The sequence below is a fragment of the Hylobates moloch genome, unplaced genomic scaffold (genome assembly GCF_009828535.3).
Source record: "Hylobates moloch isolate HMO894 unplaced genomic scaffold, HMol_V3 SCAFFOLD_6, whole genome shotgun sequence".
NCBI classification, from domain to species: Eukaryota; Metazoa; Chordata; class Mammalia; order Primates; family Hylobatidae; genus Hylobates; species Hylobates moloch.
In genome coordinates this window covers 156,354,243-156,380,220 of record NW_026652281.1, presented here as the reverse complement: position 1 = coordinate 156,380,220, position 25,978 = coordinate 156,354,243, and the positions used below count along the sequence as shown (strand labels likewise).

At 46.5% G+C, this 25,978-nt stretch overlaps 1 protein-coding gene across 1 annotated transcript in view; it reads left to right on the top strand.

Annotated features, from left to right (window-relative positions):
- Positions 1-18,433, top strand: part of RNF130 (ring finger protein 130) — a 152,731-nt gene extending 134,298 nt beyond the window's left edge. Inside the window, exon 8 of the mRNA XM_032158898.2 lies at positions 15,453-18,433. Coding sequence (XP_032014789.1) covers positions 15,453-15,562 — 110 coding nt within the window. The 3' untranslated portion in view covers positions 15,563-18,433. The remainder of the gene's footprint in view (positions 1-15,452) is intronic.
- Positions 18,434-25,978: the final 7,545 nt, after the last annotated feature.

Below are 25,978 nucleotides of genomic sequence, written 5' to 3'. Positions count from 1 at the left end.
CCCTGTCTCAAAATAAGAGAAAAGAAAGATGAAATAAGACATTTTCCAGCAAACAGAAATACTAAGAGCTAGTTCTTCAGACAGAAGGAAGAGGATTCCAGATGGAAACACAGAGATGCAGGAAGAATAAAGAGCAGAAAGGAGACACATGTGGGTAACCTAAGTGATACTCGATGTGTGAGACGCTAATACTCATCCCTTGTGGAGACCACTTGACATCAACTGCACAAAAGATGGGAGGGGACAAATGAGGTAAAACTGCTCTAACATACTTGCATTGTCCAGGAAGGAGTCAAAGTACTCATTTATATTAGGTTTTAATAAATCAAGGATACATGTCATAATCCAGGGTAACAACTAAAAAAAATTGTAAAATGATCTCTAGGCCAGCATAGCCACTAAAAGCATTGTAAAATAATATATAATACACTAATAGAGAGAAAACTGTAATAACAAAAAGTCATCCAAAAGAAGAGGAAAAAACTTAGAGGAGAGGACTATAGGATCAGTGGGACAAACAGAAAATGAGTAATGTAATTATGGATTTAAGTCCCAACATGTTAGTAATGAATAGAAATGGATAATTAAATACTCAAAGATAGATTTAAAATTTATACACACACACACACATGTGCTGACATATCTTTAATGAAAAGAAACAGAAATGTTGAAAGTAAGATGATAGAAAATAAAATGAAAGTAAAATGATAGAGCATCAGACGGATGCTCCCCAGGGATCTAGAAGATTTGAATGTCACAATTAACAGACAAGATGTAATTAACATATATATTTATATAGCCCTCATCAACTGCAGGGTATATATATTTTTAAGTACACATAGATTATTTACTAAGATAGACTATATGCTGGATGATAAATTTCAACTAATATTTAAGGATTGAAATCTGTAGAGTATGTTTTCTGACCAGTGGAATTAAGTTATAAATCAATAACAAAAAGATAATTAGAATGATCCCCAAATGTTTGGAATTAAACAATATACTTCCAAAAGAAAAACTCATGAATCAAAGAAGAAATCGCAGTGGAAATTATTTTAAAATGTTTCATTGAATGCTCATAGAAGTATGACATATCAAAACTTACGTAATGCAGCTAAAGCCATGTTAGAGGGAAATCTGCGACCTTAAATCTTGAAAGCCTAGTGAAAAGTTCTAAGCATTTGTCTCAAAGAACAACAAACTAAATCAAAGGAAGGAAATAAAGATCTTACATAAATTCAATGGAAAACAAATATACAATAGAAAAAAATCAACCAAGCTGAGCATGGTAGCTCATCCCTGTAATCCTGGAATTACATGACCCGGGAGGCTGAGGCGTGGAGGATCACATTAAGCCAGGAGTTTGAGACCAACTTGGGCAACATAGCAAGAAAAATCTCTACAAGAATAAAAATAAAGTAGCCGGATGTGGTGGCGCATACCTGTAGTCTGGCTACTTGGGAGGCTGAGGCAGCAGGATCACTCGAACTTGTAAGTTTGCAGTGAGCTGTGATGATCTTGCCACTGCACTCCAGCCTGGGCAACAGAGTCAGACCCTGTCCCACCCACCAAAAAAAAAAAAAAGAAGGAAAAAAGAAAAAAAAATCAACCAAACACAAAGTTGTTCCTTTAAAATGACTAATAAAATTAACAGGTTTCTGCCGATCAAGAAAGAAGACCCAAATGACCATTATCAGGAATGAAAAAGAGACATCACTGCAAAGCGTACAGACATTAAGAATAATCACAAGGTACAAAGAAATGGAGTATAGAGGAGCTATTACCAGGGGGTTATTTAATGGGTGTAGAGTTTCAGATTTGCAAGATGAAAAAGTTCTGGAGATGCGTTTCACAATAATGTGAATATATTTACCACTACTGAACCGTATACTTTAAAATGATTGAGCTCTTTCCACCACCGTTCCACGCCGCCAGGCTGCTGTGCGCAAACGTCGAGGCTGATGCTCTCAAGAGCATCCACAATGCCTAAAGGAGAGGCAAATGCCAGGTTCTTCCTAGGCCGTGCTTCAAAGTCGTCATCCGGTTTCTAACTGTGATGATGAAGCACGATTCCACTGGCAAATTTGAAATCTGATCATCATAGAGCTGGGAACGTTGTTGTGAACTTCACAGGCAGGTTAAACAAGTGTGCCATAATCAGCCCCAACTTTGATGTGCAGCTCAAAGATTTAGAAAAAATGGCAGAACAATCTGCTCCCATTCTGACAGTTTGGATTCATTTTACTAACAACCTCAGCTGGCAACATGGACCATGAAGAAGCAAGATAAAAACACACAGGAGGGAACATCCTGGGATTCTTTATCTAGCGATGTAATACATACTTAAAATTAAAATGCCGCGTAGGCGAATCGCTTGAGCCTAAGAGTTCGAGACCAGCCTGGGCAACATGGTGGAACTCCGTCTCTACAAAAAATAGAAAAAATTAGCCTGGCGTGGTGGGGCATGCTGGTAGTCCCAGCTGCTCCGGAGGCTGAGGCAGGAGAATCACCTGAGCCCGGGAAGTTAAGACCGCAGTGAGCCGTGATTGCACCACTGCACTCCAGCCCGGGCAACGGAGGAGACCATGTCTCAAAAAAAAAAAAAAAAGTTTTAAATTACATTAAAAAGTAAAATAAAATGCCTCAATGGACAAAAACCAAAATAAATAGAAATGGTTGAGATGGCAAATTTTATGTGCTTTTTACCATACACACACACACACACACACACAAATAGGGTTATGAGAACATTGTTAGTAAATTCTGAAAATAAATTGACGATTTTGAAAAATACAAAGTACCAAAATTGATACAGGAAGAAATAGGAAACCTAAATTCTCCTACATCTAGGTAATAAATTGAATCCATAGTTTAAAATATTTCCTCAAAGAAAAACTCTAGGCCTAGACGATTTCATTGGTGAATTCTTTTTAACTTTTAAGGGAAAAAGTAACACCAGTCTTCCACAAATTTGTCCTGAGACTAGAAAAAGAGGAAAACTTCCCAAGACCTTCTGTGCGTCTTGCAGATCTGAAACTCTATACCCATTAAATAACACCCTGGTAATCGCTCCTCTGCACTCTATTTCTTTGTACCTTATTGTTACTTTTAAGATCTGTACGCTTTGCAGTGATGTCTCTTTTTCATTCCTGATAATGGTCATTTGGGTCTTCTTTCTTGATCAGCAGAAACCTGTTAATTTGATTTGATACCAAATCATTACAAGGGCATTACAAGAAAGAAAATTACAGGTTAATTTATTTTGTGAATACAGATGTAAATTTTTTGTGTGTTTTCGAGACCAAGTCTCACTCTGTTGCCCAGGCTGGAGTGCAGTGGCACAATCTCAGCTCACTGCAATCTCCGCCTCCCAGGTTCAAGTGATTCTCCTGCCTCAGTCTCCCGAGTAGCTGGGATTGCAGGTGCCTGCCACCGCGCCTGGCTAATTTTTGTATTTTTAGTAGAGACAGGGTTTCACCATGTTTACCAGGCTGGTCTCGAACTCCTGACCTCAGGTGATCCATCCATCTCGGCCTCCCAAACAGACATAAATGTTTTAAGAAAATATTAGCTAAGGCCAAGCGTGGTGGCTCACACTTGTAATCCCAGCACTTTGGAAGGCTGAGGCGGGCGGATCATTTGAGGTCAAGAGTTTGAGACCAGCCTGACCAACATGGTGAAACCTCGTCTCTACTAAAAATACAAAAAAATTAGCCGGGCGTGGTGGCGCATGTCTGTAGTCCCAGCTACTCAGGAGGCTGAGGGAGGAGAATCGCTTGAACCTGAGAGGCGGAGGTTTCAGTGAGCTGAGATTGCACCACTGCACTCCAGCCTGGGCGACAGAGCGAGACTCCCTCTCAAAAAAAGACATTTGTATTAAAGGTCTTAAAATGAAGAGACAATGATTAAATACATGGAACTTAAAATTACAATTAGAATTGGTACAACAGTAAACTTTTGCTCTTTGCTTCTGAAGGAACATCTTATAACAGGTAACTTTAAATTTTTTTAATGGTACAAAAGGGGAGCTAAATACCTGAAATTTTAAATAAAGTGAAACAAAAGGGAACAAATTTATTGCAAGAGATAGAAATTACATTTTAAAGGCTGCAAAAAATAAAGAAATTTACTACACAACAGGCCCCTGTTGTCTTGGCTCCTTCAGAAAGATGACTGAAAGGAAAACTGGGAAGTGGTTTGGGGAATAGCAGACCTGGGATATGGCGGGAAGTTCACAGGTTGGCACTGGCTGGGACAGCTGAGTTTTGAAGGTACTCTACAGTCACAGGGGTGCTGGGGGGCCTGAATCACATTTACAAAGTCTTTGTACTGTAGTTTTTTTATTGTTTGTTCGTTTTAAGATAGAGTCTGGCTCTGTCGCCCAGGCTAGAGTGCAGTGGCACGATCTCAACTCACTGCAACCTCCACCTCCCAGGTTCAAGCAATTCTCCTGCCTCAGCCTCCCGAGTAGCTGGGACTGGGATTACAGGTGCGCACCACCACGCCTGGCTAATTTTTTGTATTTTAGTAGAGACAAGGTTTTACCATTTTGGCCAGGCTGGTCCCGAACTCCTGACCTCAGGTGATCCACCCACCTCGGCCTCCCAAAGTGCTGGGATTACAGGCATGAGCCACTGCACCTGGCCTGTACTGTAGTTTAAACAGTGATTCGTTAAAGTCTGTTACTGCCAACCAAAAAGAAAAAAAAAAAAAAGCTACACTTAAAGCACACACACACAAGAACACAGAAAATGTGCAGAACTGTAACATGTTTTCACAGCTGATTGAAAACAAATACTACCAGTGTCCCTAGACTCCCCTTTGATACAATAGGTAAACAAAATGGACTTTGTGTGATTGATTTTGATGCTTTCTGGCACCCCACACTGTATCACCATCAGTGTTGCAGTCCCAGTTCAGATGTGTGGTACTTCAGGCGGGAAACACTATCACAGGAATCCAGCTTTGCGTGGACATCATCAAAATGCCAGTCAGTCATGGGGTTGCCATGTCTTTATCTAAATAGGTACAAAAAAAGCATTTGCTAAAATTCAACACCTATTCTTGATTTTTTTTTTTTTTTTTTTGAGACAGAGGTTTGGTCTGCGGCCCAGGCTGGAGAGCAGTGGTGCGATCTCGGCTCACTGCAACCTCTGCCTCCTGGGTTCTCATGCCTCAGCCTCCCCAGTAGCTGGAACTACAGTCATGCATCACCACGCCCAGCTAATTTTTTTTGTAATTTTAGTAGAGACCGGGTTTTTTTATGTTGGCCAGGCTGGTCTTGAACTCCTGGCCTCAAGTGATCCACCCACCTCGGCCTCCCAAAGTGCTGGGATTACAGGCATGAGCCACCACACCCAGCCTCCATTCTTGATTTTAAAAGAAAATAACTTTTAGCAAACTAGGAAAAACAGAGTACTTCCTTAATCTAATAATGGATATTTTCAAAACTATAGCAAGCATTATACTTATCAGTGAAATATTAAAAATTTTTTCCCTTAGATTGTAAATAAGGTTATCTGCTGTCACTATCTCTTTCAACATTATATTGGCAGTGTTAGCCATTACCATATGGCAAGAAAGAGAAATAAAAGGTGTAAGGATTAGAAAGGAAGAATGAAACTGTCACTCTTCACAGAGAAAACTATTATATGTAGAAAATTTAATATATTCTACAAATCAGCTCTTAAAATGAATAAGTAAGTTTAACAAGATTGATTATATTTCTATAGACTAACAATAAGCAATTTAAAATGAAATTTTCAGCCGGGTGCAGTGGCTCACGCCTGTAATCCTAGCACTTTGGGAGGCCAAGGCGGGCAGATCACGAGGTCAGGAGTTCGAGATCAGCCTGACCAACATGGTGAAACCTCATCTCTACTAAAAATACAAAAATTAGCCGGGTGTGGTGGCACATGCCCGTAATCCCAGCTACTCGGGAGGCTGAGGCAGGAGAATCGCTTGAACCCGGGGGACAGAGGTTGCAGTGAGCCAAGATCACGCCATTGCACTCTAGCCTGGGGAACAAGAGCAAGACCCCATCTCAAAAAATAAATAAAAGATAAATAAATAAAATGAAATTTTCAAAAACGATAACATTTACAAAAGCATCAAAGAAACATCATACTGAGGAATATATCTAAAAGAAGATATGCAAGGCTTTTATACAGAGAACGATTATGTGTCATTGAGAGAAATTAAAGATGACCTAAATGAATATAACAGGTTGATGGAATGAGTGACACGATACTATGAAGGTGTTAGCTCTGCCCAAAGTGACTTATAGACTTACTATGATTTCAGTCAGATCCCAGTGGGTGGGTGTGGGTGTGTGTGTATTGAAACTTGACCAATTGATCCTAGAATTTTTTTTTTTTTTTTTGAGACAGGGTCTCACTCTGTCACCCAGGCTGGAGTGCAGTGGCATAATCATGGCTCACTGCAGCCTCGACCTCCCAGGCTCAGGTGATCCTCCCACCTCAGCCTCCTGAATAGCTGGGACTACAGGCATGCACCCCCATGCCCAGCTAATTTTTGTATTTTTTGTAGAGATGGGATTTTGCCATGTTGTCCAGCTGGTGTCAAACTCCTGGGCTCAAGCAGTCCTCCCACCTTGGCCTCCTAAAGTGCTGAGATTACAGGTGTGAGCCACCACGCCCAGCCTGATCCTAGAATTTATGTGGAAATGGAAAGAGCTAAGAATAACAAGAACATTTTGAAGAATAATAAAGCAAAAGGACTTAGATACTGGAAATCAAGACTTTTGATAAAGCCACAGTAATTAAGACAGTAGGTATTGATGCAAGGATGGAGAGCTAGCAGAACAAAATAGAGTTCTGAAACAGCCGTGCACGTACAGACACTTGGCTTATGACAGAGGTGGCACTGCACAAGCCATGGGGTAACAATGGTCTTTTCAAGGTGGTGCTGGCTCCACTGAATATTTATAAAGAAATGACTCTTAATTTCTACTTCACACTATACTGAAAAATTGACTTGAAACGGATGATAGACCTAAATGCGAAAGGTAAAACCATGAAGCTTCTAAAAAATAAGATAAAATGTCATCAAAACCTTCAGATAGGCAAAGACTTCTTAAACTGGACTGAAAAAGCCCTAACCATAAAATAAAAGTTAGATAATTTGTTCCACACTAAAATTAAGAAATTTTGCTCATCAAAATACAGTTTTGGAAGAAGGTACCTGCAATGCTTTTAACTCACAAAGGACTCATAGTCACAATAAAAGAGAAGAAGACTGACAACCTGATGGGAAAATGAGCAAAAGAAATAAAGAGACATTTCAGAGCGAACCAGATGTTTGGTCATTGGGGGAATATACGTTAAAACATAGTGAAATGCCGTTTATACACCTGCTGGAATGCTAAACTGAAAAAAAAAAACAGAAAATATCCATTATTGGCACAGAAAGAGAGCCACTGGAATTCTCATTTACTGGTGGGAGTCAAAGTTGGCACAGCCACTTTGGAACATGGCCGGTGTCTGCTGACACTGAAAATATGCACACCTAAGACCTGGCAATCCCACTCCCAGGCATCATCTGAGGGAACTGCATGTCCATGTGTACAAAAGATACTCACAGAAATGAGTGTTCCTAACAGCAAGATTCAGAGAGCCCCCAGAGGAAGCGATGCAAATGCCTGTCCATAAAGATCAGACCAATCAATTGTGTGGTGGCCAGACAGTGGAACATGACGCAGCGGTGAAAAGGAAGGAACTGTTGCTGTATTCCCTGAGGCGGATGGATGCTGCAACATAAATGTCAGACATTTGTGTGTCAGACAGAATCTAGACACAAAAGAATATATTCCCTGTTTCCATTTATATAAAATTAAAAATAGACAACGCTAGGCCGGGCGAGATGGCTCGTACTTGTAATCCCAGCACTTTGGGAGGCCAAGGCGGGTGGATCACGAGGTCAGGAGATCGAGACCATCCTGGCTAACACGGTGAAAGCCCGTCTCTACTAAAAATACACAAAAAAAATTAGCCGGGCCTGGTGGGGGCACCTGTAATCCCAGCTACTCGGGAGGCTGAGGCAGGAGAATTGCTTCAACCCGGGAGGCAGAGTCTGCAGTGAGCCAAGATCCAGCCACTACAGTCCAGCCTGGACGACAGAGCGAGACTCCATCTCAAAAAAAAAAAAAAAAAAAAAGACAAAGTTAAACTATGTGCGAGAAGTCTGGATTATGGTTTTCTTTGGCGGGGGAGATAGGGCATAGTGATTGGGCGGTCACTGGAGGGACTTGTGGGGTGCTGGTAGTGCTGGTAGTATTCTATTCTTGATCCAGTGATTATTTTGTGGGTGCATTCTCTTTGTGGAAATTCACTGAACTGGGTATTTATGATTTGTGCACATATCTGTATGTAGGTTATACCTCAATTAAGAGTTTACTTGATAACATTATGTAGCCAATAACAAAGATAATAATTAGTTGACCAGTACACATCCAGTGTATTTCCAGGTGTCAAAAAATATGTGTGCTTTCTTGGCAAAGCCAGAATCATCCCTTTCTGTGAAATTCAGCTGCTTGTGCATTCCTCTCTTTGCATTATATTTCTCTCAAGAAAACTGGTTAACCGATGTAGATTACTGACTTAAGTTCTGACCCATTTTCTTATTGCCAAAGATTTGGTATCAGCTGATGACTACCCTAACAAAAAAGATTCGGTCATTTCCACTTCTGACGGTGACTAGAAAAAGCAAACTGCTTTTCCTCGGTTCTCACCCCGTAACAGTCCACACAGAAGACTTCCGTGACCAGAAGTCAGTGGTGGGGGCAGTGTCGAGTGGGGAGAGGGGGCCCCCACACACAAAGTAAGCAAGCAGTTCTGTGGCAGATGCCAACTGGGTGTCCCTCAATTCAATTCAGTTCCAACGCTGCCTACCTGGAAATGGCATCAGGTCCCCCAGGGTGAGGGCTCAGTCCCACAAGACTGTCTCCACTTCCAATGCCTAGCGTGAGCCCAAGTGTTCAACCCATGCTTCTGAGTAACCGGCTGAGTCAGGGTGCCCACCACCCCCTCCTTAGGTTTGATTAATTTGCTACAGCAGCTCACACAACTCTGAGATTTTTATTTATTTATTTATTTTATTTTTTTGAGATGGAGTCTCGTTCTGTCGCCCAGGCTGGAGTGCAATGGTGCGATCTTGGCTCACTGCAACCTCCACCACCCTGGTTCAAGCAATTCCCCCGCCTCAGCCTCCCAAGTAGCTGGGATTACAGGCTCACGCCACCACACCCGGCTAATTTTTTTTTGTATTTTTAATAGAGATGGGGTTTCACCATGTTGGCCAGGATGGTCTCAAACTCCTGACCTCAGGCGATCCGCCCGCCTCGGCCTCCCAAAGTGCTGGGATTACAGGCGTGAGCCACCGCACCTGGCCTGAGATTTATTATGAAGGATATTGCAAAGGATACAGATGAAGAGACGTGCCAGAAAAAGGAAAATTCAAAAGAAAATTTTAACAGTGGCCCATGATGGCTGTAATCGGGCACATGAATAATAAATCCTAGGCCTGTAAATAAAGCTGACCTCTTGCCTGTATGACTGGAGTTTACGTAGTTCACTGACAGACACTAGTCATAAACCCATTTATCAGAGGTAGAACAAAGACAGGGTGTAATTGGTCAACCCCTACCAGACCCTAAGTTGCCTAGCCTTTCTCCCACCCCACCCAAGTGCACATTTACCTTATCGTATGGGTAGCGTCACTGAGCACCAATCAGAATCACAAGAATGGAAAACTGCTTCCCTGCCTCGCCTCCGCGTGGCCTTTCCGTGCCACGTGCATCCCCCTGTTGGAAAATGTATATCTCCTGTGCCTCACGCAGCCTCCTTTGAGTCTGTGTTCCTGGACCTAAGTCTTCAAACTTGGCTCAGAATAAATCCAGCCAGGTGTGGTGACTCACATAGGTAATACCAGCACTTTAGGAGGCCAAGGTGAGAGGATGGCTTAAGCCCAGGGATTTGAAACCAGCCTGGTCAACCTAACAAGACCCTGGCTCTACAAATGAAACATTTAAAAATTAGCCAGGCTTGGTGGCACATACCTATAGTCCCAGTTTCTGGGAAGGCTGAGGCAAGACAATTGCTTGAGCCCAGGAGGTTGATGCTGCAGTGAGCTAGGATCGCACCACTGCACACTCCAGCTTGGGCAACAGAGTGAGAGCATCTCAAAAAGAAGAAAATAATAAAATAAATAAATAAATGAAAAAAAAACAGAAGAAACCCAGCCATGGTTCTGTAGTTCCAGTGCCTGTTATTTCACTTTTTGGTTGACAGATGTGTAGGGCAAGGCATATGAGAAGCAGCTTGGAGTTCAGTGCCCTCCCCTACCGGCACCTCTACGTGTTTAGCTATCCCCAAAGTATCCCAGTCCCAGTCTTTTGGGTTTTTATGGAGGCTTCATTACGTGGGCATGGCTGGTTAAATCACTGGCCATGGGTGACCAACTTAACCTTCAGCCCCTCTCCCCTCCCTGGAGGCTGGGTGGCGAGGCTGAAAGTCCCAGCCTTCTAGTCCTGCCTTGGTCTTTCTGGTGACCAGCCCCGTCCTGGAGCTACCTGGGGGCTGCCCGCCTTCACCCACCTCTTTAGCCTAAGAAAGACACCACGGTGGAGATTTGAAGGACTCTAGCAGTTGTCAGCCAGGAAGCCCAGATAAAAACCAAATACACTTTTCACAATATCGCAGATAGCTTTAATTCCTCCTGAAGAGAGGGACCTCCCCTGTCATCAGCTCTTTGTCTTTCATCCTCCTGCCTTAGCACTGTTGGATTGTGCTGATACTTCTGGGGGCTGAGGATCCTTTGTCAGAAATGAAATAGCTCGTATTTTATGTGGGACCTTGCTCTTAGAGGGCTACTGTGTATAGATAGCAAGCATTTTTGAATTGATTCCATTTTAAAATTTTTATTTATATTTAATTTTTTTTTTTTTTTGAGATAGTCTCACTCTGTCACCCAGGGTGGAGTGCAGTGGAGCGATCTCAGCTCACTGCAACCTCCACCTCCCGGGTTTAAGCAATTCTCCTGCCTTAGCCTCCTGTGTAGCTGGGATTACAGGCACCCGCCACCATGCCTGGCTAATTTTTATATTTTTAATAGAGATGGGATTTCACCATGTTGGCCAGGCTGGTCTCGAACTCCTCCTGACCTCAGGTGATCCAACCACCTCAGCCTCCCCAAGTGCTGGGATTACAGGCATGAGCCACTGCGCCCAGCCTGTATTTAATTTTTTTTTTTTTCAGACAGAGTCTTGCTCTGTTGCCCAGGCTGGAGTGCAATGGCACAATCTCAGCTCACCGCAACCTCTGCCTCCGGGTTCAAGTGATTTTCCTGCCTCAGCCTCGTGAGTAGCTGGGATTACAGTCATGCGCCACCACGCCTGGCTAATTTTGTATTTTTAGTAGAGACAGGGTTTCTCCATGTTGGTCAGGCTGGTCTCGAACTCCTAACCTCAGGTGATCCACCTGCCTCAGCCTCCTAAAGTGCTGGGATTACAGGCGTGAGCCACCACGCCCAGCAGTAATTTTTATTTATTTAAAAAAAAATTGTTTAGGGACAAGATCTCACTGTGTTGCCCAGGCTGGACTTGAACTCCCGGGCTCAGGCGATCCTCCCACCTCAGCCTCTCTAGTAGCTGGGATTACAGATACTGACCATCAAGCCCGACTTCATGCCAATTTTTTAAATGCAGAAGACTTTTAACATAGAAAAGTTAAGAAAACAGAGGTTGCCCTGCCGCTCATGAGCTAGCACGTGAAATGCTTTCATTTAATACTCGTCTGTTGAGTAATCTGCTGAGATTATACACGGAAACCCCCGTGCCCATCAAGTTCCAGAATTTCTAATCCTAATTTCAAGACTTGTAAAGCTACAGTAATCAAGACAATATGGTGTTAGCGTTGTTAAAAGAAAAACTTTAGAGAAACTAAATTTAACAGAGTTTACTTTGAGCAAGAGTGATTGAAGAATTGGGCAGCCCCCAGGACCGAAATATGTTCAAAGCAACTCCAGGGCTGCACCGTGATCGGATTTATGGACAGAAAAAGGGAAGTGAGGTACAGGAAAGGGAAGTGAGGTACAGGAAAGGGAAGTGAGGTACAGGAAAGGGAAGTGAGGTACAGAAACAGCTGGATGGGGGAAGCTCGGCCTTTGCCTCACTGAACACGGTTTGCACTGTTGGCCACTGGGATTGGCTGAGACTCAGCTCCTTGGTACAAGAGTCGGTTACAGTCTGTCACACATCCAGTTAGGTGACAGTTCACTGTGTATGGAGAAACCTTTAGGCCGAACTTAAAATATATAAGGAAGCAGTTTAGTCTAAATTTAATTTAACAGCATAAAGACAGACAAATGGATTGCTGGAACAGAATAGTGCCCAGAAATAGACCCACACATTACAATCAATAGATTTTTCCATAAAGGTGCCAAGACAATTCAGTGGGGGAAAGGATAATCTTTTAAACAATCGACTACAGAACAATTGGATATCCATATGCAAAAAAAAAAAAAAAAAAAAATGAACTGCAACTCTTATTTTCTACCATTTTCAAAGATTTACTTGAAGTGGACCATCTAAGTGTAAGAACTAAAACTATAAAGCTTCTAGATGAACATGTAGGAGAAAATCTTAGTGACCTTGGGATTCTTAAATCTGACACAAAAAGCACAAACTATAATAGGGAAAAATCAATAAATTTGATCTTACCAAAATTTGAAACTTTTAATCTTCAAAAGATATTGTTATAACAATGTGAAGGCAAACCACAGACTAGGAGGAAACATTTGCAAAATGTGCGTCTGGCAAGACTTGTATTGAGAATTTTTTTTTTCTTTTTTTTGAGACAGGGTCTCTCTCTGTAGCACAGGCTGGAGGGCGGTAGTGCAGTCTCGGCTCACTGCAGCCTCTGCTTCCCAGACTCAAGCAATCCTCCCACCTCTGCCTCCCAAGTAGCTGGGACTACAGGTGCTCACCACGACACCTGGCTACTCTTTGTATTTTTGGTAGAGATGGGGTTTCACCATGTTGCCCAGGCTAGTCTTGAACTCCTGAGCTCAAGCAATCTGGCTCGGCCTCCCAAAGTGCTGGGATTACAGGCATGAGACACCGTGCCCGGCCTAGAATTTTTTTTAAACCCTTATACTTGATAATATGAAGACAGCTGAAGCCGGGCGTGGTGGTTTATGCCTATAATCTCAGCACTTTGGAAGGCTACTGCAGATCACTTGAGCTCGGGAATTCAAGACCAGCCTGGCCAACATGGTGAAAACCCATCTCTACTAAAAATACAAAAATTAGCTGGGCATTGTGGCCCACGCCTATAATCTCAGCTACTTAGGACGCTGAGGCACAAGAATCTCTTGAACCCAGGAGGTGGAGATTGCAGTTAGCTGAGATGGAACCATTGCATACCAGCCTGGGCAACAGACCAAGACTCTGTCTCAAAAAAAAAATTAAAAAAAGAAATTTTTTTTAAAAGCCCAGTTTTTTAATGGGCTAAAGAGTCGAACAAAACACTTCACAAAAGAAGATACACAGTTGGCTAATAAGCCCATGCAAAGAGGCTCAGCATCATTAGTCATCAGGGAAATGTGAATTAAAACCACAGTGAGAAACTACTACAGTCCTGCTAGAATGCCTAAACTTTTCCAAGACTGACCATATCGAGTGTTTGTGAGTATGAAAAGGAGCTGGGACTACCACATGCTGCCGGTAGAGCCATCTTTTTTTTTCTTTTTTTTTCAGACAGAGTCTCACTCTGTCGCCCAGGCTAGAGTGCAGTGGCGCAATCTCCGCTCACTGCAACCTCCGCCTCCTGGGTTCAAGTGATTCTCCTGCCTCAGCCTCCCGAGTAGCTGGATTACAGGTGCCTACCACCACACCCGGCTAATTTTTTGTATTTTTAGTAGAGACGGGGTTTCACTGTGTTGGCCAGGCTGGTCTTAAACTCGTGATCTCGTGATATACCTGCCTCGCCTTCCCAAAGTGCTGGGATTACAGGCTTGCGGTGCAATCTTGGCTCACCTCAACCTCCACTTCCTGGGTTCAAGCAATTCTCCTGCCTCAGCCTCCCAAGTAGCTGGGACTACAAGCGCCTGCCACCATGCTCGGCTAATTTTTGTATCTTAGTAGAGACAAGGTTTCACTACATAGGTTAAGCTGGTCTCGAACTCCTGATCTCAAATGATCCACCCACCTCGGCCTCCCAAAGTGCTGGGATTACAGGCATGAGCCACCGCACCCAGCCAGGACCATCTTAGAACAGCCTGGCAGTTTCTGAAAAAGTTCATTTTTTGCAGTCATTTCACTTCTGAGTATTTACAGGTCTAGGAGACGTGAAAGCATATGTTCACACAATTTATGTGCACAGATGTTCATAGCAACTTTATTTGTAAGAGCCAATACATACTATACGATTCCACTTATATAAAATTCTAGAAAGATGCAAACTAATCTCTGTTTCCCTGGCAATAGGAGTAGGGTAGAAAGAAGGGGAAGGGATTGAGAGGCACCAGGAAACTTTGGGGTGATGGATATGTTCATTATCTTGATGCTGGTGTTGGTGTCACTGGCGTATACAGCTGTCAACTCACCAAATGATGTACTTTAAACATGTGCTTTTCATTGTATGTCAGTTATACCCCAGTAAAGCTTAAAAACAGTTTTATAGAAAAGGAAATGTAAGCACAGCTCAGCTTTGAGTAGCACAAATAGTCAAATAACGTAAATATGGAATTTTAAAATCAAAATATAATTATATTGGGGCAATGGAAAGTATGTGCAATTTGGGGGCGGGGGTTAGGAGAAAATCCTCATCTTCCACAGTGGGAATTCAGTAGATAAAGTCTGAGACTGAAAAAGTTTGGAAGGATCAGCATAGGCATATTAGGTTGCAGTGAGCCGAGATCACACTACTGCACTCCAGCCTGGGCAACAAGAGCAAAACTCCATCTCAAAAAAAAAAAAAAAAATATATATATATATATATATATATATATATATATATATATAGTCACACCCCAAGTCTGCCCAGCTGATGAGGGGGCTCCGTGCCCATCTCCAGGACCAAACCGGAACAGGTGCCCAGATGAGAGGGCTGGAGGCAGTCCTCCATAAGATCACGTGCCCAGGAAACAGTCTTCACGTTTCTCAGTGGAACCCTTTTACGAGCACCAGGCAGCTTTTGCTTTGAGGAGCTCCAGTGGTTAGTCTCTTGGGGATCCGAAGATTGGAACTTAGATGCTTAAAGCCTGCGTGAATTGAAGGATGCCCGCACTCTTTGTATTTCTCCAGTAAGAGCCCCGCATGAAGGACAGTGAAGAAAATGTCATGTTTCAAAGATAGTCTACATCGTTTCCTCAAGCCACGGGAGAAACACAGGCCTGATGACCTATTAAGTCTCTCTCTCTTCTTCCTTTTCCAGGTGGTCACTTCTTTCATCGAAACTCCTTGTCCCCTCGGAGTCTGGTGTACGAAAGTGAATTCTCCACAATCGAACCTTCTTTGGACATGTATGATGAGAACAAAACCTGAATTTTAAACATGGGCTGTTGGGGTCACTGCTTTTGTGATTTGATTTCTGATCACCTTTCTTATTTTGTATTCTCCTGTCAGCATCCGTTTTGGAAGAATGGCAGCACTTTCCAAGCACAGGTTGGGGTTCAGGGTTAATTTGCAAAGTTCCCCCAAGGTGAGGCTTTGAGGACAGTAGTATTGCCCAGGTGAGCCTTGTGGTGTTGAAAACCCGCCCAAGCTGATCGTTGAAGGTGGGCGCCCAGCAAGCCTGGCTGTTTGCAGAGAAGAGGCCGGGCCCAGGATTGATGTTGCACTGCAGATGCATCTCTGAACAATCACATGCTGTTCTGTGCCAGGGAAGCTGGGGTTTTTAACATCCTTCTGTGGCCCCTGCTCACGATGTACACTGCCCTGTGGGAGAAGCTTCCTACCCGCGTGGAGTACAGGTGCTGCTCCTTGACCTGGCTCTGGATGTTCCCCTCTCGCTTATTCTACTTCCTGCTGAAGAGCCCCTTCTAAAGGGGGTTGAGAGAAGGCCTTGCCTTTGTATCTCCTCTGAGACTCTGACCACCCACTTCCTGCCGGGGCAGGGCCGTGGGAGACGCAGGCCGTGGGGCCGGGTCTGTGTGTGGGGCCAGGCAGCCATCTGCGTCGCTGTTTTCCAGCCTCCGTGTTGAGCATGACGTAAAGTGACAAGTGTTTAAGTCAGCACGAAAACACTGAAGGCCCCTCCATCCCTGCAGCCTGTGGACACGTCTACTCGGCCACCCCTCAGTATAGAGAGTGTGTGTATAGGGAGGTGGCACCCGGGAGCCCAGCCCAGCAGTGTCTCTGGGCACAGTGACTTCAGGGGGGATGGCCAGCAGTTGTGAAAGACAGAATGATCTGGAATGTCTCACTGGGGAGACCAAACCCCCTTCTCGCGGCAGATACCAGATAAGCACCCATCTTCAGTGTCCACTGTGCTGCCCAGTCCCCTCCACCAGCCCCAGCACAGCATGAAGAAGGCACATGAGCAGTGGCCGCCAGGCTTACAGGACAGGGTGCAGCGGCCAGCATCCCAGGCATCAGGCACATGTGGGATCTGCCCACACACCTGGGATGACATCGCATTAACATGATGAGAAAATTGAATCTTACCAGTAATCCCAGTACAGAGCCACCATGGGCAAATTTATAAAACGAATCTGCACACCCTCTTTGCAAAAGGGCACACCTGAGTTGAGTCTGCCTCTCCTCGTTGGTGTGAGCTCTGTGGGGGCGTGAGGCGCGCAGACCCTTGCCGTGAGAATAGGAACCTCAGTCTCCACATGCCCAGGGTCAGATCCGACAGCAAGCGAAGCAGTCGCGTGAATCCCCTGCCCTGTTCTCACTGACTGTGAAACATACGTTTGAAGTGAACACTTGCCATTTTTCCACGTGCAGCTTCTCCTAAAGTGTCTTTTCTCCTAACGCGTCAGTGACATGCCTCAGACACAGGTGTGCCTGAAGGAAGCCTGCGGAGCCCCGGATGGGGACAGCCTTCAGGAGCGTAGTCAGAGAGCGAGCAGCGGCATTTCGTGTTCGCTCGTTTGAGACTAGAACGGTGCAGATTTTAAAGGTCTTAGCAGCTTTTCTGTTTTACCTTTTACCAAGGGCTTTGGGGGTTTCTTTGTTTTTGTTTTTCTTTATGATAGTCTTCGTACTATAAAAATATTTTCAATGAGCAGCTTCAATATAGGATCGTTCAGAAAAACAGGTTTCCCCACTGGGCTCTCAGAGGATGAGTCTGCAGGAGGCTGGAACCCATTTACTGGAGGTTCCAGACACGCGCCTGCATTTGTATGTGTCTGGCCCACCTGAAAGGTAGGAGAGCTCAGTTCGGATCGTTGCGTGTGGTCTATACCACCTCCTTGTTTTCCCAAACCAAAACGCAGATACCCCGATGTCACGTTTTCTCCTGATTTGAGGTCTTACCAAGGTGTATACGTTAAATTCCACTCAAGACAGTTTCTTTACTGAAAAGGTATGAAATTACTTGAGAAGAAATACAAATTTCAGGCCCCTAAAATCTGTCTCTTAATATAACATTTGAATTTCTGGGAAATCTGGGGCACACATTCAGTGTAGAATAACCCAGGAGGCATTGCTTGCAGGGGAGCGTGCTCAGGACAGTGCTCTGGATCCTAGCTTGACACCCTTTTCTGGAAAATCGGGGTCACCCTCTGGCTCAGCTACAGAATGGGCTCTCTTTGTCAGGAGGGACACTAATTTCTCATTCAGGTCATGCTCTTCAGGAATAGAGAGGGTGATTTGGTTTTTGGTTTCGGGTTTTTGTTTTTATTTTTATTTTTGTTTTGAGACAGAGTCTCACTCTGTCACCCAGGCTGAAGGGCAGTGGCACAACCTTGGCTCACTGCAGCCTCCACCTCCTGGGCTCAAGTGATCCTCCCACTTCAGCCCACTGGGTAGCTGGGACCACAGGCACATGCTACCACGCCAAGCTAATTTTTGTGTTTTCTGTAGAGAGATGGGACTTTGCCGTGTTGCCCAGGCTGGTCTTGAATTCCTGGGCTCAAGCAATCCACCCCCACCTCAGCCTCCCAAAGTTCCAGGATTCCAGTTGTGAGCCACCATGCCCAGCCAAGAATGGCATTTTTCTTTTTAATCCCAAATAACAGCCTCTTTACTAGCTGCTATGCTGGGGGAAATACCTGCTAAGTTGGGGCCCTGGCAGGAAGTGGCCGGGGCTGCTTGTCCGGTGAGCATTGTGAGGACACACGTCGCCACATGGGCAGCGCTGCCCTGAGGCACTTGGGAAGCAGCGTTCCGCCTGCCGCAGGTGTGATGGGGTGCGGAGAGCGAGTGTCTCGATTGTTACAAGTCTTGCCACCAGCAGCGGTTATTAGGAAATGTGTGACAGCCTCAGTCATTGTTGAGGGGGGAACTATTTGAAGTAAGCAAGAGGCTGAGTGAGCTATTTACACCACACACACACTCCCCTGCATCCAGTGGACTGCTGTGAGCTGGGCCTGTGCCCAGGTGAGCAGAACCATGGGCATGTGTGGCAGGATGAGCAAGTCTGAGGCCAGGGCAGCCGTCAGCGTCTTCTGGGAGTTGGCTGTGACTATTGAAATGCAAATGCTTAAGCTTTGGTGATTTTTTTTTTTTTTTTTTTTTTTGAGACGGAGTCTGGCTCTGTCGCCCAGGCTGGAGTGCAATGGCGCGGTCTCGGCTCACTGCAACCTCCGCCTCCCGGGTTCACACCATCCTCCTGCCTCAGCCTCCCAAGCAGCTGGGACCACAGGCGCCCGCCACGACGCCCAGCTAATTTTTTGTATTTTTAGTAGAGACGGGGTTTCACCGTATTAGCCAGGATGGTCTCGATCTCCTGACCTTGTGATTCGCCCGCCTCGGCCTCCCAAAGTGCTGGGATTACAGGCATGAGCCACTGCACCTGGCCAAGCTTTGGTGACTTTTAACATCTTAAGGGAGGAGTAACCCTTCTTTCCTGTGAATCCAGAGGGAGGGGAGGGAAGGCCAGATAGCCAGGGCTTCCAGCGCAGGAGGCAGAGCTTGGCAGCCACTGGTGGTGGTGAGCATGTCTGCCCAGGGCTGCCTGCCTCTGCCCTCCTCTTGGGAAGACAAGCTCTGCCCCCAGCTAAAAACTCCTCACAACCCTGATGAGCCTTGCTTTTGCAGAGAGGCCCCATCTCCCGGCTCCCCTGGTGGTCCTCAGGCCTGGCTGAGAGGCACATTCACGAGGCACTGTCTTGAGCACTGGGGTCTGGCACCTGCCAGCTTCCCTGATGCAGCAACAGCCTCAGCTGCCAGTGAGTCTGTGACATTTTCCAAAGTATTTTTAAAAATGAGATTATTGCATTTTCCAAACTTGACATTTCCTATTGGCTTTATAAGCTCTCTCATATTTTCATTACCCTCACATCCAATCCATTCGAGCTACATGCTAAATCAAATTGGTTTTTTTATATGTTTATTTTTTAGAGACGGGATCTCGCTCCATCACCCAGGCAGGAGTGCGGTGGCACAGTCATGGCTCGCTGCAGCCTTGACCTCCTGGGCTCAAGTGATCCTCTCGCCTCAGCCTCCCCAGTAGCTGGGACCACAGGCTCATGCCACCTACGCCTGGCTGAAGCTAGTTTTAACTGAAGAAAAATCAAAGTGTTCTCTTGCTGTTAACCTTTATTATTGAGGCATTGGCTCTGCTATAGGAAAACAAGGAGGTGACGTTAATGTCAGTGGTTGACATTAACCACTGGCAAGTGACAATGTGGTTCCTTGACAAGTGGTTGCTGCTCATAAATGTCATGAAACAAAAACACTGATTTTAGAGAAGTAGGATTCTACAGTTAATATTGCCAGCAGGCTTTTATTAAGCTCTCACTCTGTGCCAAACACATACTTGAAGTTGGGGTGAATCTGTGACCATTAAGATTTGGGCTGTTCTAGACAATGGGCACATTATCAAGCAACTGGGGTGTGAGAGCAAATGGTAAGAGGGTGAATCTGGATGAGGAGGGACTTCCAGGGCACAGGTGGAGGAGAGGCATAGCAGCCCTAGAGAGGCCCAAGGGAACAGTCAAGAGAAGGCGGGGACAGTGGCCAGGAGGTGAGGGCAGCACTTCCTGGGCAGGGAAGGCTCACCAGGGGGACCAGACTCCTGTCTCTGTTTGGAAAGAAAAGGAACAGTACTGGGGGTCAGGGAGGCTAGGCACGGCACCAGCCTGGGATGCCGCTGCTGCCTGAGGGGCCAAGGCAAAGGGGAAGCATTCACAGACCCCACACCGGCTCTGACGCCAAGTGGAAGAGGAGGGAGACTGAAGCAGAAGCCTGGGCTTCCAGGCCTGGTGCCTGGCCGGGTGTTGATGGGACCCAGGGAGAGTCCTGTGGGGATACTTTGGGTCTGGGCTGGCAGGGGCTCTGGAAGGAGGCATCGAGGTGCCAACCTGGTGCCCAGGTGGAGGTGCAGTGGGGGAGAGGTGGCCAGGGTGCAGACCCCCGCATCAGAATGCCTGCGAAGCTGTGGGTTTTCTTTTTGTTTGTTTATTTTGAGACAGGGTGTCACTCTGTCGCCCAGACTGGAGTGCAGTGGAGCCATCTCGGCTCACTGCAAGCTCCACCTCCCAGGATCAAGTGATTCTCCTGCCTCAGCCTCTTGAGTAGCTGGATTTACAGGTGCCCGCCACCACGCCCAGCCAATTTTTTGTATTTTTAGTAGAAACGGGGTTTCACCATGTTGGCCAGGCTGGTCTCAAACTCCTGACCTCAAATGATCCACCCGCCTTGGCCTCTCAAAGTGCTGGAATTACAGGTGTGAGCCACCGCACCAGCCTGTTTTTTAATTTTTTTTAGAGACAGGGTCTCACTCTGCCCAGGCTGGAGTGCAGTGGTGTAATCTCGGCTCACTGCAGCCTCGACCTCCGGCGCTAAAGCGATCCTCCCACCTCTGCCTCCCGAGTCACTGGCACTACACATGCATGTCACCACACCCAGCTAATTTTTAAAAAGTTTTTTAGAAACAGAGCTTCTCCATGTTGCCCCGGCTAGCCTCAAACTCCTGGGCTCCAGTGACCCTCCCGCCTTAGCGTCTCAAAGGGCTGGGATTACAGGCATGAGCCACCACACTTGGTCAGAAGCTGTGTTTTAAGTGGACATGCCATCTTGTCCTGCTGAAGTATCTCCATGTAATCACAATATCTATGGCACCCAAATCTCCTCCTTCCTCCTTCCTCCCCCAACACACCCCCACAGGCATGCACACGCTCCCACGCGCTGGAGGCAGAGTCTCCCGGGGGGGGGGGGGCTGGCCAGGAGAGGTGTCCCTGAGTTCAGATGGAGGTGGAAGCCAGAGTGGGGCTGGGACCGCCCAGTGACATGAGGATGGGGCTTGGGATAAAGCCCTGGGGACGCCGACATTTAAAGTGTGGACAGAAGGAGCTACTGAAGGCAACAGATTTAGAAAAGCAGTTGAGTATGATTTCTTCTTCAAGGAAGGCTGTCCAACTAGCTCTCACTTCCTCTCCTGTGTTCAGCGTCACCCTGAAGCAGAGTTTAATGTGACTAAAGTCAACACTGGCTCACACTGTCAGGGAGTGTGGGGAGATGAGTAAGGACTCATCGCAGGGCGATACCCACAGCTTAAAATAGGCGCCTTCCCCTCCCGGGTCTGGTTAGGGCAGTTGTTACATATGAGGGGTGTGGAGTTCTGTCTTGTATTTTGGCCTTGTTGGTAAAGCATTCCAAAGCTTCGACACACCCTCCTTTCAGCCCATTAGGAAAGGCTGTTGATTGTAATATTCACACAGCACCCTGGGCTGTGGTTAAGAGCCTTGCAGAAGGACTGGGAGACGCCCTGTGTATTTGAAGTATTGTGGCATCAGAAAAAAACACCGGAAGAAGGCAGATTGGGACAAGGTGCCTATGTCTGTTCCTTGGAATTGCTTTCCTTATTGTCCGAGGCAACTACAGGGAAAGCAAAGCGTGAGCCCCCAAATCCGCACCTGGGAGGAACGTTACCCTTCAAGGCATGGGACTGGCTGGCCCTGTGTCTCACGGGGGCTCTGAGTTTCGAGGTCACACTGGCCTCCTGAGGCCTGGCTGAGAGGGCTGGCTTGGGGGTCAGGAGGTCCCCTGTAGCCATGAAGCTCCTCTGGGGCATTGTTAAAGGTTCACCCTCTTTTTTGTGGGTGTCCTGGAAGATCCCAAGAAACTGAGCTTTGAAGAAGAGAGGCCGAGAGGGTCTCCAGCCGCCTGTGTTCTCCACAGCTGTGGCCCCACAGCCTCCAGTGACCGTGGAGGGGAAGGTGCCATCTGTCTTGGCTGCTGAAAGGGTGATGCTCTTACGCCTGGGTCTTGGCTTCTGTGGTCCCGCAGAGACCCTGTGGGGGCCGCCCAGTCGTCACCTGGACTCATCTTGGGTTTTCCTTCCTTTTCCACCCTAAGCTCAAGGTATTTTTTTCCTGTTTTCTTCACTCTAACTTGGGGAAGAAGGAAGATCCTTTATGGAAAAGAAAAAAAAACACCTTTGAACGTCTTGCAACTTGAGTTTTAAGCTTTCAGAAGGATTCGGTGCTGCTGGCCCGCTCAGACCCCTGCCTGGGCCGTGGAGTTCCTCCTGCCGGCTCCTCCTCCCTGTGCACACACCACAAAAGCTCTAGGCGGCCCAGCCACCCCCGTGAAAGCAGCGCGGGTAGCCAGACGCCGCCAAGGCTCCCGCCCTGAGCCGAGGGTGGCACCTTGCCCAGCGCACATGCATTCTCCTGTGGGAACTCGGGGGGCATGTGGTGAGCAGGCTGCTGTCGGTTGAGGCAGAGGCTCCCGGCCCATCTTTGCTCTCCTCTCAGGCTGCCCAGCTCCTGGCAGCACATGGTGGCTGGCAAGGCTGACTTGGCCTCCTCAGTTCCCCACGCATCCGCGATCATCGCCTTCCCTGGCCGCCTCTCTCTATAGCCGCCGACATCTGCGGAGCGTCACAGACAGTGGTTCTGAGCTGTGGTTTACAAATTTAACCCAACACAGAGTGAATTCAAATTTGCTTTTGGAACACCCTTTATCTCCAATTAAGTGCAAGTATATTTACACTATGCGATAGTAAAGGACTTCTCCGATGACTGGGAGGTACTGAACGAAGATGTCTGTGAAGAAACGGTGGGGTGAGGTGGTTAGGTAGAATATAACGTCCTGGCCATTTCTCTTCCTTCCGGCGAGTAAGCGCTCCTACGGCAGAAAGGCTGCGGATTGCTGGCTGTGCTCTGTGGACTGGGCCAGTAGGTGTGGCCCAGGTCCAGGTCCTGGCACCTCTGCTGGGCGCCCAGCCTGAGATGACACGTGCCATCCTGGAGAGAAGCAGAGAGGGTGCTGTCTCCAGGCGTTCTCCAGACAGCCTGGGCCTGGCTTGCCGAGCGAGCTGCAGGAGGGGATCTCCTGACGGGGGCTTGGGACCAGATCTACTGCAGAGAGGCAATAACTCTGTCTAAAAAGAGAACTTGTCCCGTATGATTACAAAAACAGGAAAAGGCTCCAAGCTAGGAAATGGTATTTGAGGTGTGGAGAACATTCTCACCTGATGGAGGCATCGTGTTTCTGTTCAGGAGGAGGAGCTGGTGCAAGCCCTAGGCCACATGTGTCACCGTTGTTTTGGACCCTCCGTAGCTTTTATACTCATAGAATATTAAAGTTGCCCCTTTCCTGTTCGGGTCATTGAAAGAGCCCACCGCACTCCAGTTCCTCCTCACTATGCACAACGTCTCAGAAGATGGCGAACAAAACTATTTTTCTAACTCCAGCACAGGTGATGTGGGGGTGGGGAGGCTTGGGATATACCTAAATGTGGCGAATGATTTATCTTCCACCTTGAGGGATGACAAGGAAACTATGCACTTGAATTTTAATTAAAATTTTAATTTAATTCATTGATAGCTTGTGCCAGAAAGGACAGTCAATGTTCAAGAAGCAAAACTGATGATTAGCTCGGTTTTGGGCCTCCCTGTAGGGGGAGTTTTCTTGTCTGGAACGCAAACACCTACGAGTAGAGTGTGAGCTGGTTCTTGACAATCAGATCTCGTCAACCCTTTGAAATGTTCTGGGCAGCTCAGCTCCTCGGTCTGCATGGTTGGTGTAAGTATAATCAAGTAGTGAAATTGTATGGTATATACTATATGCCAACAGTGTACACCTGTATGTGCAGAATTTGCTAATATAACCATTTCAATAAAAACCTACTGAAAAAGCTCATTTGACCACATGGAGTATTGGTGGTGGTAACGTGTATCACTGAGGACTCTCTTGGTTACAAATGACAGAAAACCCAACCAAAACTGGCTAACACAAAAGGGGAATGTAATGGCTCCCAAAAGCCAAAATGCCCAGGGGCGCCTATGTCAGGCTTGGTGTGATTGGACCCTCAAATGCTGACACCAAGACACATGCCAACTTTGCTTCCTCCTTGGGAACCCCATCTGCAGGCTCAGGGTGGCAGTAGCCCCATCAACACAAAAGCCAGTGCACTTCCCCAGGAGGTGGCCCAGGTCAGAACGGTATTTCCCTGGCCCAACTGGCTTGGTTGGAGGCACGTGGCCATCACCAGCCAGCCCCTGTGATCACAGATAGAATGCACTGATGGCCTGAGCTGGCATGGGCTCCACCTCCACAGCCCAGGAGTCCATGCATCTTCACCTGACAGACAGGAGCTGAGTGTTCTAAGGCACGGTTCCCACTGCAGAAAAACGAGCGACACTGCACAGACAGAAGTGAATGCTGGGGGCAAAGGCAGCACGTGTCCGACACGTGTGGAAAAGAGCTGGAGCCAGAGGCCGGGCGCAGTGGCTTACACCTGTAATCTCAGCACTTTGGGAGGCCAAGGCGGGCAGATCACTTGAGGTCAGGAGTTCGAGACCATCCTGGCCAACATGGTGAAACCTCCTCTCTACTAAAAATACTAAAATTAGCCAGGCATGGTGGCATGCACCTGTAATCCCAGCTACTTGGGAGGCTGAGCTAGGAGAATCGCTTGAACTTGGGAGGCGGAGGCTGCAGTGAGCCAGGATCGTGCCACTGCACTCCAGCCTGGGAGACAGAGTGAGACTCCATCTCAAAAATAAATAAATGATAAAATAAAAATTTTTTTAAATGGGCAAAGGATATAAATAGACACTTCTCCAAATAAAATATACAAATAACCCAAAAGCACGTGAAAAGATTCTCAACATCATTGGTCATCAGGGAAATGCAAATCCAAACCACAGTGAGATACCATTTCCCACCCTCTAGAAATGAGCATCAAAAAACAGAAAGACAATAACAAGTGTTGACAAGATATGGAAAAACTAGAACTTTTTTTGGGGGGGATGGAGTCTCACTCTGCTGCCCAGGCTGGAGTTGCAGTGGCGCGATCTCAGCTCACTGCAACCTCCACCTCCCGGATTCAAGCAATTCTCCTGCCTCAGCCTCCCGAGTAGCTGGGACAAGCACACACCACCACACCCGGCTAATTTTTGTACTTTTAGTAGAGACGGGGTTTCACCTTGTTAGCCAGGATCTTGATCTCCTAACCTTGTGATCTGCCCACCTCGGCCTCCCAAAGTGCTGGGATTACAGGCGTGAGCTGCCGCGCCCGGCCTAGAACTCTTACACGCTGCTGGTGGGCACGTGGAGTGCTACAGCTGCCTTGGAGAGCAGTGTGGTCACTGCTTAAAAAGTTAAACAGAGCTGTACCACATGACCCAACAATACCACTCCTCAATATATGCCCAAGAGAATTAAAAACACATATTCATACAAAGACTTGTACACATGTTCATGGCAGCATTATTTATAATAGACAAGAGGGGTAAACAATCCAAATGTCCATCCAAATGAATAAACAAAATGTGGTGCATCCATACCATGGGGTACTATTCAGCCATCAGAAGGAATGAAGTATCAATACATGCCACA